This window comes from Silurus aristotelis, assembly GCF_946808225.1.
Source record: "Silurus aristotelis genome assembly, chromosome: 14".
In the NCBI taxonomy this organism is placed as follows: Eukaryota; Metazoa; Chordata; class Actinopteri; order Siluriformes; family Siluridae; genus Silurus; species Silurus aristotelis.
Genome location: NC_139587.1, coordinates 26,548,300 through 26,565,162, shown reverse-complemented (window position 1 = coordinate 26,565,162; position 16,863 = coordinate 26,548,300). Strand labels below are relative to the sequence as shown.

Sequence of the window (16,863 nt, the reverse complement as noted above, 5' to 3'; positions counted from 1 at the left end):
GGTACGGCTAGATGCTTTTGTTCAGTAAAATATTCAGAGGTATAAAAACTTAAGTAATTAATGAGTAAATATTTCCTAAATATGTAAATGTGTCATAAATTAGGAGAACAGAGTCTGTCAAAAGTTTGGGAACAACTAGTCTTTTGTTTGTAGGCAACAAACTCAGCAAAAGACAAACCCAGTGAACGAATGGAAAAAGGTTCTGTGGACAGATGTGACATTTTTGGCTCTAACAGAAGAACTTGTGTGAGACGGAGAACAGATGTGATCAGACTGCCTCACACCCACACAGTCAAACACGGAGGTGAACGCTTAATGGTTCGGGGACTTGTGAAAGGAATCCTGTACCCAACATGGCAACTATTCCATACTTCAACACCATGTAATTCTGTCTGGACTGCGGCTCATTGGAACCGACTTCATGAGACGATGAGCCGAAGCGTATGTCTTTCTTTCTCAAAGTTCTGTAGCAGACAGTCGTCTGGAGTGAGATCATGGAACGACCTGCTCAGTAAATCCTCCTAAATCCTATTGAACTGCTCTGGGATGAACTGGATTACAGGAAAGAAATCTGAAAATATAATGATTAAAGATGTAATATACAGCCATTCTGCTGAGACTGAAGAACAGTTCATATACAAAACCAATGACCAAATAACAACAAATATACAAACTGTTTATTTACGATAAAACATCTTGAACAAGGGGGGGAAAAAAGCTTAACAGCAAACAGTTGCACAGTTTAAAAGTTACAATCACTAAAACATTTAGAAGAAATTTGATGTTTCACATTATCTGGCCAAAAGTACTGGGGCACCTGACTTTTCCAGCCATATGTGGTTCTTCTCCAACCCGTTACCACAAACTTGGAGGCACACAATCTTTGGATGTGGGAGCATAACATTTTCCCTTCGCTTGAACTAGAAGACCCCAAACCAGTTCCAGCATCACAATGCCCCTGTGCACAAAGCCAGCTCCACCTTTACATGGGTTGAAATGGAAGAATTATTGCTATAGACCCTATTGAGCACCTTTGGGATGAATATGAGCATTGACTGCACCCCAGGAACCTCCTCACCTTCTCACCTACACCAGTACCTGACTTTACAAAAACACCCGTGTGGCACAAATCTCCACGAAATCTAGTAAAACATCTTCCCAGAAGAGTGGAGGTTATTATACGAGCAAATGAGAACTACATGTGGAATGGGATGCTCGAAAAAAGATGCACATACCAGATCTTATGGCCAGGTGTCCACCATTTTTTTTGTCCATAGAGTGTAGTTAGAGCAGTGTGTTTCTGAAAGAACCATTTATGGCAGTGTCTTCCTACAAAAAAACCTGAGCAGTACAGTAGAGCACTAACCAAACATATACATTTCATAGAAGCACACTTCTGGTGCACAAAACACAAAACACACACACACACACACACACACACACACACGCCAGGATTACACTAATAAAATTCACAAATCATTCCTTCCAACCCAAAATACTATATGAAAGTTCTGGAAACACAAACACACTTTTTATGGTTTAACATCTGGTGTTTTGAAATTGTAAAAAAAAAAAAAAACTTAAAAGACGCAAAAAGTGTTTCATGGACAAACAGGAAATGAAGGTGGTGAAAACAGAGAGCTGTTCGGGCGGGATGCCCGCTGCGTTAACCGAATTAGCCAGGTAGCTAATCTGCACTCTCTCTCTTACACTCTCTCTCTCTCTAGCAGTGCATTGAGGACGTGAAGAGAGGAGGCTTTTAATTCACGCCGCAGACGTAACGTCAGCGCGGAGAGCTCGTCGAGTGAAGCCAGTGATGTGTGAATGTTCCAGCATGACAATGCTCCTGTGCACAAGGCCAGCTTCATAAAGATCTCCTGCTATAAAGCACCGACCCTATTGGATGAAAGGGAAAGCTGACTGCAGCCCAGGCCTCCTCACCTCACCTCCATCAGTACCTGACTTCTCTGTTGCGTTTTACTTCGCTAACCCCTGAAAGGAGACTAGATGTGGAACGGGATGCTCGAAAAGCACAGGTGTCCACAAACATTAGACTATATAGTGTGTGTATGTGACCTGGATGCTAAAGACACACCTCCTGTCTGGTACAAAGAAACATGAGCTGTCTGTAAAAGGTGGTGAGCGTGTAACCAGACACTCCGAGTTGCTCCAAATGTGCAGCAGAGGTGAGGGGGTTGAGGACCCACAGGGCTGGATGTAAGCCGCACTCCCCCCGGTCTACACTCTTCTCATTACAGCTCTAAAAAACACTTTCTCACTCGTCAGAGAACAGTCCATAACTCCAACATGAAGCTGATCACTTGGACCGAAGTTCCTGAATTCTATGCAACGTCATCAGACTCCCTTTCGAGTCTGGTTCCCTTCTTGAGATGTTCTCCTTCAAGCTTGTTGCCCCTAGTTTATTTATTAAAGACACATTAATAAATGCAGAATTTGTGGCGATATCTGTTGCTGCACAAGACAGGAGGCGGAGCTGGAGGTAGCAGAGCTGAAGATGTTGAGATGTACGTTGGGAGTGACGAGGATGGATAGGATTAGAAATGAGTTTATTAGAGGGACAGCACATGTAGGACGTTTTGGAGACAAGGCGAGGGAGGTGAGATTGAGATGGTTTGGACATGTGCAGAGGAGGGACATGGGGTATATCAGTAGGAGAATGCTGAGGATGGAGCCACCAGGTAGGAGGAAAAGAGGAAGACCAAGGAGGAGGTTTATGGATGTGGTGAAGGAGGACATGCAGGTAGTTGGTTTGAAAGAGGCAGATGTAGAGGACAGGGGGGTCTGGAGGCGGATGATCCGCTGCGGCGCCCCCTAATGGGAGCAGCCGAAAGAAGATGATCATCTGTTGCTGCACCAATGAAATAAAACAGAATTACGGCTCTCTAAGACACAGCGCTCATTCGTCCTGAGGCCTTCACGCGACATCTGGTGTTTATTGCATTCGGTCACGTCGCTACTAAGCTCCATTACACATAATGAATATTTAAACTGCTGGTAATTACACATTAGGTGAATGACTAACACTGAGCTATAATGTAAGAGAAGCACTGCTGACCATTCTCTTTCTTACACACACACACACACACACACACACACACACACAGGTGGAAAGTAACAAAGAACATTTACTTGCGTTGCTTTAATTGAGGGTTTTATGTTCACTTCTGCTTTTAAAAGTAGTTTTTAAAATCTGCAATTGTACTTTTTTTGAAGTATGTTTTGTTTGAAGTTTTGCACTTAACTACATTTTGAATGGATATTAAATGATATCCGTTACTGAGTAAAAAAAAAATTAATAGATAAAAGTAATGCTAGGGGTGGGGTTGGGGTTGGGGTTGGTGGGGGGATGGGGGGGAGAGGCGTCTCGGAAACTACTGATCGATGTGCGGAGAACAAACGCGCTAAAGCCACAAAAAAGAAAGACGGAGACGGACAAGACAGACGTCAGCGATGCGTCTGAAAGCGAAATGCTGTCAAACCGAAAGCTGTTTGATGTGAAAGTTGCTCGCTGTCTATCCATATCTGCATTTGAAATTTCTCTCTTCATCATGAACATTGTAGCATTGTGTGACATTGGACTCAAATCAATGAGACACTTTCTACTTTCACTTAAGTCGATTATTAAACCATTACCTTTACTTGTACTTAAGTAAAATTTCATTGAAGGTCACAATACTTTTAATCGAGTAGAATATTTTATTACTCTTTCCACCTCTACACATGCATACGCTCCTCTTACCAACGTATCGTTCCACGTCTTTCACAGTGAAGTCTGGGGATGGAAGCTGGAGTCCAAGCCCCTCGTTCTGAGTCACGGCGATGGGGTAACGGAAGCCGTGCCTCTCCAGGTAGCGCTGTGTCACCTGGCTCCCCTGCATCTCCACCAGGACCTCGTCGGCACTGTTCAGGGAGACAAAATTGAGCGCGGTCAAATGTTAATAGATTAAAATAAAATAATAATAAATGACAAGACCTTGAATTTTATGTACAAAACAAGAAGAACTCAAAAATATAAACATACATCAAAAAGGTGAAACGGCTACTGAAGAAAATCAATTTCTGACCTTCCTGTGAACTTAAATCAATTTATTTCATCTTGGTTACAATGATACTAATAGATCACTTTCTCAAAATGAATTGCTTGTTGTTTAAGTTTTAACGCCATGTTAGGGTCGGGGCTATATGTCTATATGTCTATGGCAAGACATTGTCAAATCCATAAAATTTTTAATTGCTACATAAATAATTTCAGCTTTAAGGAGATAAAAAACACAAAACATTCAGGTGATACATTATGAAAAATCCTTGTAAACAGGTTTCTGATTCAAAAATTACAATCCAACCACCAAAAAATTGGTGTTTCAACCACCAGTGTGAGACACAACTGTTCATCAGTAGAGGAAGCAAATGTATGTGTCCTTCAGCCTACAAACAGGACAGGAGTTTCTTAAATTTCTTGTTTCCTCATGAAATTGTGGTAGAACCCCAATTCCAAAAAAAGTTGGGACACTGTGAAAAAAATCTAAAAAAAAAAACAACAAAAAAACCCACAGAATGCAATGATGTGCAAATCTCATAAATCCACCGGTTGTAGATGTAGAGATCAGGGGGGTATGGAGACGGATGATCCGCTGTGGTGACCCCTAATGGGAGCAGCCGAAAGAAGAAGTTCAACAGGGTGGTGGAGCTCCATAGCAGGCCACTTGAGAACTTCTACACACTTCCAACCCGTGTAAAGCAGATCATCCTGGAGCTGGCTTTGTGCCCAGAGGCACAGTCATGCTGGAACAGGTTTGGGCCTAGTAGATACCTCCAAAAGACTTTATTTACAATCGTATGCCTCCAACTTTTGTGGAAACAGTTAGGAGAGGAACCACATATGGCAAAAGAAATATATAAAAAATGTGTCCCAATACTTTTTGTCCCGGCGTTCCCTTTTCATTGTGCCCAGCTCGTCAAGTTAGATTAGCTTTAAAACTCCCAGTAACAGCACTTGATTTGTCATTAAAACAGCTGTTCTGTATTCTTCGCACGCCGTCCTGCGGTGCTCCCTGCGACACCGTCGGCTGAGGGGGTGGGTTTAGAAGGTGGCACATGGACACAGCTTTATTTACATACCTGGCGAAGGTCTTCTCCTGCAGCTGGCGCACAAACACCCGGGTCCCGGCTTGCACAGGCTTGCTGCCGTCGTCCGGCTCCGTGTAGTCGTGTCTGTGGAAGTTCCTCCGCTTCTTCACTACAAAGTCAGAAGGACAGAGAGGTTTTAGTGTCGAAACTAAAACCTTCAATCACACCGACAGTTCACTTCTTCATTATCACAGCAGTTGTTTTGAAAATACTGTAACAATAAAAACGTACAGAAAATGAGGACTTAGGTCTTAGATCTCCAGGTGTCTACAAACTTGTGTTAGTTTTAGAGTTAATTAAAAATGATCAAAACAATTGAATCCTATAAACTCACAAGCTCTTAGTTTGTCATGTCCAGGGTTTGAAGAAACACGGCCGAGGATGTTATCGGCGTGCGCTTAAGTGTCAGTGAATTATGAGGGCACTTCAGCGGAGCAGTTCAAAGAGACCGTAAAGCCCTCAACCTTCTTGACCGACGAGGGGTCCGGGCTCAACCCCCATTTGATTATTACACTGGTTAATTAGCTTAATAATGTCTGCCTCCCAGGGGGGGCTGGAAAATCACTGACTCTTAAATAATAAAAAAAAGGAAATCAATAAAGCAAGAGGGAGGGGGTAGAAGGGGAGAGGAGAAGTGCTGAGAGATGAGAGAAGAGACGAGGTCTTACTCAGGGAGGGTCCGTGCAGAACTTCACAGTTGGGGCAGTGATAAACGTCAATGTCCACCGCATGGTGTTCTTCGACTCGAACGCAGCTGCAACACAAATGGTGAGTTGGTGTGTGAACAAACCCAGCTGAATATAAGACCCGGCGGGTTTCTCATGGATGATCTCTAGTACGGTGTTCCACGTAGCCAAACGTTTTTAAACTGCTATTCATCCACAACACAAAGCTAAATCAGTTACACCTAAAAAAGGTCTATTGAGAAACCAAAACTGCTAAAGAGGAATGAATGGGGTTTATTTGAAAAAGTGCCTTCAAACTTCTGTACACTTTTCTGGCCCTGAGATTCAGACTCCTAAAGGCAGTGATCTGATTAACTCGCGTGTTGATGCCAAGCGTAAACGCAGCCCTAGATAACTACAGCTACACTTTTTTTTCTGACCGCCAGATTCAGAATCCTAAAGGCAGAGAGTCTCCTTATTATTAACTCTCCTGATTGAGTCGACTTACCCCCCATGTGTTCTCTGTATTTGCAAATTGAATTAGAAAGAACAAAAAATTAATACTCAAATACTGACATTGCCAGAGCAAGACCTAATTCCTGGATTCGGAAATGCGTGCAATCCAATCTTTGCAATCTTGTCGGAAAACCTGCTAAGGTGTCCATCGGTCATTCTATATGAGAAACTATGAAATTCCAAATCATCACTGACAGACAGACAAATAGAAAAGCATAAATGGTACAGACATGAAGGAGCAGAGAAAAAAGGAAGGAGAGATACAGATGCACAAAGATAAATGAAGGAGAGAAAGGTAGAGAGGTGTTCGCACCAAGGAGAGAAACATAAGATGACTGAATGATGGAGATAAAAGGAGGTGGTAGAAAAACTGAAATGATGGATGGATTAATGGATGGATGGATAAAGAGGTGAAATGAGAGATGGCGAGAGGAAATGATAGAGAATGAACAGAGAAAGTAGAGGGATAGACAGAGCAGAGATAGCAAATGTACACACATCCTTCACTCAGTAGAAGTACAGATACTGATGTTCTAAAAGACTGAAGTTCTGACTACACTTTTTACCCAAAGTTAAAGTAAAGAAAACCTGTTTTAGTGTCGCGCTGGTAACTGGACGCCACGTTACATTAATAAAAAAACAAATAAAAAAAAAAATTTATCTAATGAATGCTCTCATGTTTACATCACTGACTCCCTCTGTCTCTTTCACATTGTTCGCTTCATAAACTAGCCTACGTCTGTGGTTTGGTGGAAGGATAAAGAGATTGTGATGGAGAGACCGTGACAGATAAAAGGAGATATCTGCACTTTTCTGGCCACGAGCTTCAGAATCTTGAAGGGGGCAATCTGATTAGCTTTCCCTACAGCCATGTAGTCTGTATTTTCTGTATTTCGTATCTTTTCGGAGCGAATAAACGGGTTGCAAGATTGATGTTCATGGGTATCCAAAGTTCCAAAATCTTCAAGAGAGCCTTGCTCGGCACAATTAGTAGCAAGAAAAACGTGATTGGCCGTCCTACAGAAAGTTCTTGGACGCGTTTATTCACACATTTAATCTTAGCAGAAGATCGGAATCAGAAGCCAGTGAAAATTTTATTTCTGGCCAGTTACGAGTGAGCAAAACATGGGTTTATTTTATTTATTCTTTTTTTTTTTTTTTTTTACCCGAGCCAATTCCAGATGTCACAGGACCCCAAATAAAAGCCTGAGCCACGTCATGCGACTTTTATTAAGCGGTGGACGTCGAAAGACTCCCATGACCTGAAAGTAACTCTGGGCCGCTCGAGCGAGTCTCTGGCTGATTACGGTTACAGACAGCTCCAATCAGCACTCCAGATGTGCAGTTCTATTTGGGTCGCTCTGAGGAGAGGAAGTGCGGGGGTGCAGCCTGTGGCACGGCAGGCTTCAGGGTGAAAAAGCAGCGTCGGAAGGGCGGTGGAGGTGTCCACATCAAAGCATGAGTGTGTGCAAGGGGGGGGGGAGGGGTGGTGGTGGTCAGGACAGTGTCTGGTGCCTCACGGGGGTGGAAGAAAAAATAAATTTTAATCATAAACTCACAGGAATTTCGATGTATACTAAGAGAAACAGGCGAATACTTTTTTTATTATTATGGAAAACAAACACTGGGAGCTACACAGGGAGATAAAAAAAAAAAATCTGGCCCTGGCAGAGAGATCGGAAGTAACTGCAACACTCCTACATCCGCATTCCCTTTCGGTCGACTTCCTCCGCCGAGGCACGCCGAGGATTCTGACTTCCAGCCAAATCCCTCGCTCCCTGCCTGAGCGTCCTGTTCTGACAAACAAAGAATCATCGGTCTGGTTGTTCTGACGCAACGAGACGAGCGCACAGGATGTGAGTCACTGCGGCGGTTATGTCACTGACCTACTGAGGCGTTTTCGTGCTCCCCCAAAAAAAAAAAAGGAGCGCTAAAAACAGATCCGAGGACGCGTCAGCAAGTTTTATGGAGAGGATCGAAACACCGGGAAACTTTCCCCCTGATTAAACAATTCGAATTGGACGAAGTGGAAAAAGGAAAAGCACTTGCAAAGAAAAGTGAGCATCAAATTCTCTCTCGAGAAAGAGAGACGTCGAGGCCGTCTTGCATCATCGCCAGCTCTACAAAAGCAGAGGCTGGGTGATGCAACAGGCTCGGAAAATGTGTCGCCTGAGCACAAAGGAACCCGCCAGCGACTCGGCAGGAGACAGCGGTAAATCTGAGGTAAAAAAAAAAAAGGGACATGAAGACAAAGCTAGCGGATTCTACAGGATTGATGGCTGTAACGACAAAAGTAACGGCGTGGCGTTCGATTATGCCGTGGCGTGAGGAATCCCGGGGCTGCGATTCGGAAGAAAAACGTTTACCAAAGGGCTCCTGTAGGAAGGCCGTCCTGATAATCCTGTTTCGGTGTTACGGCGTGACGTGCTAAGCCTTGCCTGGTGATTGCATTAGCCTGTTATTGCACCGGGATTGCATGTTGCATGCCTTTTTTTTTGTGTACGGTTTATTGGATGAAAAAATCCAACTCAATTTTAATTCTATAGCACTTTTCACAATGGCAGCGTTACAGAATATGAGATATATAGAACAAAAACATCAGCCTGGGGCAGCTGTGGCGCGGGAAAAAAACTGCTTTAGATGGTATGAAGAAGAAACCTTGAGAGGAACCAGATTCAAAAAGGGGAACCCATCCTCATGTGGGTGACACCAAGTGTATGATTGCAAGTCTAATGCGGTTTCTGTCTTTCTTTTTTTTTTTTTTATGATTTATAAAACAGAGCATCTGCTCAGGTCTGGAAAGCTTTGAAAGACTTCCACAGATTATTCAGCCTTCTGAAACGCAACAAAACAACAACAAAAAAAAAAAACAGGAGAGCGTTTTTATTATCTCCCCACGGTCTGATAATCTTCAGGTCTGACTGGAGTAACTCGTGAATCGATAGCATTTTAGTAGACGTTTAAAAGGAACGAGTCCAGTGAAAGGAAATGAGGGCCTAGAGGTGCTCTTATCAGCAGCCTGGTGCTAGCAGATTACTGGTGTAGATAACACACACACACACACACACACACACACACACACACACACACACACACACACACACACACACACACACACACGATCCTTAGGCTTCTTTTCCTCAGTTAAGCAAAACAGGAAAGCATTTCCACCAATGCCGCTCCTACTGATCTATCCAATAGTTTCTCTTGGGTGAGAGAAGAAATGTGTCTCCATAGTGATGACAGATGGAGAGGCAGACTTAGTATATTTCAGCCATCTCTCTCCATCTCTCTTTATCTCTCTCCATATCTCTCTCTCTGAAATTCTTGAGAACATATAGGTGCCTCATGGTCTTCACAGTGGTGTAGCAATCAGCAATCATAGGTTCAAATCCTGCTCCAAGCCAATCACGGTCCAGAGTTTGGACACATTTCCCATGTTTCACGTCAGTCAGGAAAAATAAAACAGTTGTCCGTCAAGCATTAGATAAAAACGTAAAAACTTCAGGCTACAATTGGGTTGAAACTATTTGTTTCTCTTAGGAATGTCTAGAAAACCACTATCATCGTCACTTGTGCTCTAGTAGTTTTTCGGGGTGTCCATGCTATCCTTTTTTTTTTTTTTTAACATTAAATACGGCTGATGACAGATTTAGATGTTGGACTTTTTATCAGAAGGTCATCAGTTCAAATCCAACCACCATTTAGTTGCCACTGCTGGGTCCTTGAGCAAGGCCCTTGATCCTCAAATGCTCAGTCGAATAAATGAGAGAACTGTAAGTGGCTTTGGATGAGGGGCGTCTGCCACCAAATGGAAATTTAATCATACAATCATAGACAATCAAAAGAATACATTTCGGTTTAGACATACCCCATTTCACTGACAAGGCTGCATTTTTTGCGGCAAAACCGAACAGAACCCACAACAGGACAGAAAAGCGTGTGCATCACAGTGATCTTGTTTTTTGATGTAAATACTAGGTCATCCCCCAGAGTTGATCTCTGCAAAGGAATCGGACTTTGGATCCGAAGGTCACGAGTTCAGATCCCAGCCACAACAAGCTGTCACTCCTGGGCCCCTGCGCAAGGCCCTCAACCCCGTAGCTGCTTAGTTGTATGAATGAGATAACTAGAAGACGCTCTGGATAACGGCGTCTGCCAAATGCTGTAAATGGAAATGCTGGTGTGGAAATTTAGCTACGCCATGCCAATCGCCACAATACGAAAATAATAATAATATATGCAAAGTTTTATATTTTGTTACACCCCTGATCATAAGCATATACAGGTGGTCCCTGGGTTATAATGGTTCGACTTACAATTTTTCGATCTTATGTTTACGATAGCGCCCCAATTGTCAAAATTGTAAAAATAAACAATTTACAAATTGTAAAAAATAAATAAATAAATAAAATATTCCCACCAAATTAATATTCTCTGATTATGTAATGCATATGAAAGTTAAAAGAGGTACAGTTTCTCCGTCATCACCTCATTAACCTTCCGTGTGGAAACATAGCAAAAGTCCTGTTTGTTGTCCTGAATGATTATTTTAAAACACCATAATGTTAGGTATTCACTAATTATTCAATAATAATAAACATACATTTGCATAAAGCATCAATATTTGTCCATGGCCATGTTGATTAGTTTTAAAAATGTGAAAAAGTATTCATTTAAGGTACGTTTAGAACCGCTAAAAATGCGCGATTAAGTTGCGATTAATCATGACAAGCTCGCGGCAGTCGTGCGATTAATCGCGATTAAACGGTTATTCGGTTGACAGCCCTTATAAAAATAAATGAAAAAAATCATTTTTTCACTTTTTTGTTTGATTGATTCAATTGAGTACATACGCATATCGCTAGGCTGTGGTAAAAACGTTGCCGATGGCAGGTCATCGATTTTGCGCAGAACAAAATCCCAGTTTAAGCACATGTGCAGTACAAATCGTGTCGCGCAGTGTCGCTGTCTAGCGATTATGATATATTCTCAATTTAATCGATATCTTAAAAAATTTTATTGAATTTATCCGATTTATTTTATTTTCAATATTTTTTATTTAAACCAAGCAGGCATTTTATTTACAATGTTATTTGTTTACAAATGTTAAAAATAATAAAAAGAACGTTTTAAAAGCAATTTTATGTTTTGCAGCTCTTCACCCTAACTGAACGGAAATTGAACCCGCACTGCGGACCGAGGTACGTAGCGTGAATTTTGGGTACCGCTACAACACCCTAGAGTACGGTACTATAAATTTACATTTGAGCGACGTACAAAATGGCTCGTTTCGCTAAATTGTAAAATGTACTGTCATTTATGACATTATTACCAATTTACAGTATACCACCCCATACTAATCCCCTGAGAAGACTCCTGAAAAGGCTAGGCCGTGTTTCGATGTTTTTTCAAGTTACGACAGAGTCATCGGAACACGTCTCCTAGTAATCCTTATACATTTTTAACGCCGACTTACGTCAAAATAGGGAATAAAGGCATGAAGTAGAGGTTAGGGTAGACAATATAGGATTTGCACAGAATTTGGGGGGAAAAAAACGAAAGTCGTGTAATCGCCAATGCAATGTGGAATGTCTTGGATTTGGACATAACAGACTGGTCAAGAAAGCATTTATGTATTGTGTGAGAAGGAGAGTAGGAATGAAACCAACAGCTTGTCCAAGTCATCATTGCTGATGGACCGTAAACCAAGCGGTGCCCACGGTCAGACTCCGTCACTCGAGTCAAACACACAGACCCCTTGTTAAGGAGAGGTGTAAGGTTTCGACCGTCGCCACGAGAGTTTGTGAAACCAGAGTACGAAGCCCCAGCAGAACCTGACAATGGCCTCACAACCGCATCCATCACGAACTTGTCGGCAAAAAAAAAAATCCACAGACACCAGCTTGATGTATGGCTGCCCCTACGGGCTAAATCCGGCTTTGTCCTCACTGACGTCCCTCAAAAAAAAAAAAAAGGGCTCACTCATTAGACAGCCGAAGAGCAGGAAGTGTAAGAGGGCAGAAAAGATAACAGCAGATTTTCTTCTGAGATCCAGACGGCCTGAAACTATTTACATTGCTCGAGTTAATGAGAGGAGGAAGTGCTGTGAAGGAAGCAGACCATCAGTGGCACGGTAGCTGTGGACTTCCTGCTGCAGCCTTTACGCTGTGGGCGCGCGTCGATCGTTCCGGGCGGGTTCGACAATGCGGGGTCAAGAGATACATTTCAAACAATGCACACTTCACTTCCGGTACAAGAAGTCAGATTTCCTGCTGAGTGAGAATTGTTATAGAACTGGTACGCATTTCTTGCATGGTAACCGTAGCAACTGCAACTCCTTGCTTTTTTTTTTACACTCGTTCGTGGACTTTTTCCAGCAAAATCACATGTAGAGCTGCAACAAAGCGACTGGAGAGCCTTCGTTGTTTTTTAAATGAAAGCCCGTGATTTCTCGGGTTGATTGTGCGGACATGTCCAGCGACGCAACAACTTTAAGAACTTTTCTTTTTTTAATGCAAATACAGAGCGACTCCAGAAACTACCAGTAGTCCATCTTATTTGTGGAATGCTAATTGCTTCACCTGCTGATAAAAGTAACCACTATAAAGGACTTCAGGCAGATAACCGTATATTTAATATTCCTCCAAATTAAGCTATATAGGGACTAAAGGCAGGAAGTAAAAGGTTTGGGGGGAAACAATGGAAACCTGTCTCAGGATTTGCACAATTTGAGATAAAAAAAAAAGTCAAGTCAAGTTGAACCGAGCAGTTATGGGTTAAGAGCCTTATAACTACAGCTGGATTGGAACTCACAACCTTCCGCGGTCAGATCAAAAGTCAGACTTCGTAACCTCTGAGCTCCCACTTCCCTATTGATGCATCTCTTTTTCCATCTCGAGTACTTGGTTCATCCACGGAAAGAGAATCGTGTTGTTTTTAATTCACATGCCCGAGTCTTTACGGTAGTTTTTTTGCCCTAATTTAATGAAAATAGGCCGTGCGCATAAAAGCAGGTCAGATGGAGAAGAAAGAAAAAGAAGGATGCACCATAAACCGATTCTGGGGGCGACGTATGGCGCTATAAAAATTCTGTATAAATCGTATTATCGCGCTCTTCCAGTCAGCGAAGTGCTCCATATTTATGCCTAATAAACTAAATATTGGGAGATTCACAGTGTTTTGATCACTCGGAGACAGTGATAGATGAGGCTTTGATGGTGCCGCGGGCTGACAAATTCTCCATCTGGCTTCTCCTCCAACACACACACACACACACACACACACACACACAGACACAAATGATAAAATAATGATATTACGCTTCCATTTCACAGTCCTAACCAGGATTACAATCAGGGTTGTAAAGAATATACGAGACATGTTCAAGGCCTAAAGTGTCTGTAAAAGCGACATGGTGTGCGCGCGCACACACACACACACACACACACACACACACACACACACACACACACACACACACAAAGACAGGTAAAGTCTACACTGAGGTGCTGTAAAGCAGACATTAGACCGAAACCTGAATAACGAAAAGGCTCCTAATCCTCTGAGCTCGTCTTCCCTGGAGGCTGAGCGAGTCTGTGAACGCAGTCAGATAACAACCCGGGTCTCGGCCTCTGGCTAGACAACCTAATCCTGCTATTCGAGACACAAAACCGCTGCCTTAAAGCGATACTCCAAAAGATTTTTTTCCTAATCTCTATCCGCCGTGTGCACGACCATTTAACACGACAGGAATTTTCACACGTGGCCCTGAAACAACAAAGGAGCCCAAAATTTTGCCACGGCTTGAAATGTGCAACTGTAGAACAAATTTAAAAAATACACTCATCGACCAGACATTTTTTAAACATTTGGACGGCACTCGAAATCTCCCAGCAATACATTGCATGAAAAACCCGTTCAAACCTACATAGGTAATTCATGCTAACATCTAAATTAGGTCAGTTTGTAAAAAAATAAATAAAAATTGCACAAATCTTTGGAAAGTCACATAAATCTATATTACATCCCTTAGTCCTAGACAAAGCACCAATTTTCCATAATTAAAAAAACACTGTTAAAACTTAAACTTCAACCATGCTAACATCAACAAAAAGAGGCAGAATGTTAGTGAATGAGTAGTTTTTCCAGGTGTTGTGCAAAGAAAAAACAAGTAAAAAAAAGGGTAACATTTCAGTGTGTAATTCATAATAATCAACCATTAACTGCCTTGTGAGACCAGGACGTATAGAGAAAGTTCACCTGGATATAGTTGGATAAGGATAAAGCTAAATTAAGTGCAATACAATTAAAATTAAAAAGCGTCTCGTGCATTCCATGTGAACTGGTTTTCGAACAAAAGTTTTGTCTGACTGAAACAATGTCAGAATCAAAACCCGGTGCATTCTTGTCTTCTCGATATGACTAATTTGTGTATCCTGGGTGCCAACCGAAACATCTGCGAAGCTTAATAATCACTTCAGGAAATTACATTTATTCATTTTAAAAGCAATGACTTTCTTTAAGAGGTGTGGCCTAATCACTTCGAATCTTCGATTTTGACTAAACCCCAGTATGTGTCCCGTTAAGAGGCGGGGCTTAACAACCACTTCAAAGACTTCCATTTTTGACAGGCGTGGTTAAATAAACCAAATTAAAAAACTTTAATGTTTGTATTTTAAAATTCATTGCGTGTCCCTTTAAGAGGCGTGGCCTACTAACAGACGCCAGGCGGCCCTCTCCACGTGCCCATATTTGCAAAAAAAAAAAGAAGCATTTAAATGCCCCCCCCCCCTCAATCCCAGCTGTCAATCAGAAGCCCCGCCCCCTCGGCAGCACGCAGCGCTTCATGGCGGATATTTTTTTTTTTAGGTGTGTGTGCGCAGAAATCAAATCTCGAACCTGCAGCCGGAGCGCGCGCGCACCTCATCTCTATTATTACCGCAACGGTTGGTTTTATTAATTGCAAAACAAACAAACAAACAAAAATCCATCTCCGAGATGGAAATCCAGCGGCTCTTTGTTTCGAAGCCCCGTTTCCGCAGGTTCACCCACAACAACGCCACCATGTGTAGAAGTTCTGGCACAGTGCAAACACTCCCCACACACACACACGTCAAAGGGACATCATCTAATAATAATAATAATAATAATAATAATAATCAACTGTTCTACCATAGAAACATGACGTTTTATTATTATCAAATATATAATAACTAAACACGTGGTTTTAGGGATTAAGGTCTGGGGTATGGTGGGGGGGGGGGGTTAAAAAAAAAAAAAAAAAAGTAAACAATGTTCACCCAAAACAACACCGGAAACGACATGTCACGTGACCCGATAATGACATAACAGGGCTCGGGTTTTCTTCTTCCAACAGCTTTAACACACACACACACGAAATCATCTCAGCTGTAGAAGGCTCCTATCCTAGCTTCTATCTCCGGCGCGCGCGCGCACACGCGCGCACACACACACACACACACACAGAGGAACCCGGCCACATCATCTGCGCTTCTTCTCCCTGATCTTCTCTCTCTTTCTTACCTGCCGTGAAACCAGTCCTTACAGATGTCGCACTCGATCATGAAGCGGTTCACGTCGTACGGCTGCCGGCAGACGCAGTACAGCGGAGCCGCCGCCATCTTCACACCGACACCGCGAGCCTCCGAGCGCCTGCTGGCCGAGCGAGAGCCTCCGAGCCTCCGAGCGCCTGTCCCCTAAACAACGCCGTGTCGGGAGGAGGGAAACACAGCAGTGGGCGGAGACTGGGCGGGGCTTCAGATTTAATGACGCGGAAGTGGCCTTTAAACAGAAAAAAAAAGAGAAAAGAAAATTCACGCTGGCAACACAGAGAGAGAGAGAGAGAGAGAGAAAGAGCCGCTCTGACGTCATCCGGAGGAAAAAACCTCAACCTCACCAGAAATGTGTACTATAAATAAACAATAATAAATAAATACATTTATAAATAAATAAATAAATACGATAGATAGATAGATAGATAGATAGATAGATAGATAGATAGATAGATAGATAGATAGATAGATAGATAGATAGAAAAATAAAACAAATAAATAATTAGAGAGACAGACAGACAGATAGATAGATAGATAGATAGATAGATAGATAGATAGATAGATAGATAGATAGATAGATAGATAGATAGATAGATAGATAGATAGATAGATAGATAGATTCTAGGATTCTAAATCATCTCAGAAACATGAAAAAAAAATACTTAACGTCTCTCAAGATTTCACAAAAACACTCAAAGAATGTCTCAAAAAAAAGAAAAGAAAAATTAAGGCAAAAAAAACGAGGAGACGAGAAAAAGTCGGGAAACAGAGCACACAAACTCGGACAAAACACTCAGGGCTGATAAGATTCAAGAGAAAACAACGGGAGCTGAAAAGGGGCTTGGGAACACTCTGGCGGCATCTGCTGGTAAAAAAGGGAAACTACAAAGGAAAAAAAGTCCTGATGCCTCTTCATTTCACACTGAATCTTTGTCTACAAACAAATAGTTTGTAGTATA

General features: G+C 42.2%; 1 protein-coding gene and 1 long non-coding RNA gene across 5 annotated transcripts in view; one reads left to right on the top strand and one right to left on the bottom strand.

The window, feature by feature from the left end:
* The window catches only part of kdm7ab (lysine (K)-specific demethylase 7Ab), a 38,815-nt gene extending 22,599 nt beyond the window's left edge, over nucleotides 1-16,216 (bottom strand). For all 4 annotated transcript variants that reach the window (XR_014536710.1, XR_014536711.1, XM_083561008.1 and 1 more), the window contains exons 1-4: nucleotides 15,876-16,216; nucleotides 5,817-5,902; nucleotides 5,140-5,257; nucleotides 3,761-3,921 (exon numbers count right to left, since the gene is read on the bottom strand). Coding sequence is in view for 2 of the 4 variants with exons in the window: in XM_083561008.1 (XP_083417134.1) it covers nucleotides 3,761-3,921; nucleotides 5,140-5,257; nucleotides 5,817-5,902; nucleotides 15,876-15,973 (463 nt within the window). In the remaining 2 variants the exon portion in view is untranslated. The remainder of the gene's footprint in view (nucleotides 1-3,760; nucleotides 3,922-5,139; nucleotides 5,258-5,816; nucleotides 5,903-15,875) is intronic.
* Nucleotides 7,053-13,490, top strand: LOC310737030. The gene is made up of 2 exons (XR_014536733.1): nucleotides 7,053-12,925; nucleotides 13,084-13,490. It is a non-coding gene; the product is annotated as an uncharacterized lncRNA (long non-coding RNA).
* Nucleotides 16,217-16,863: the final 647 nt, after the last annotated feature.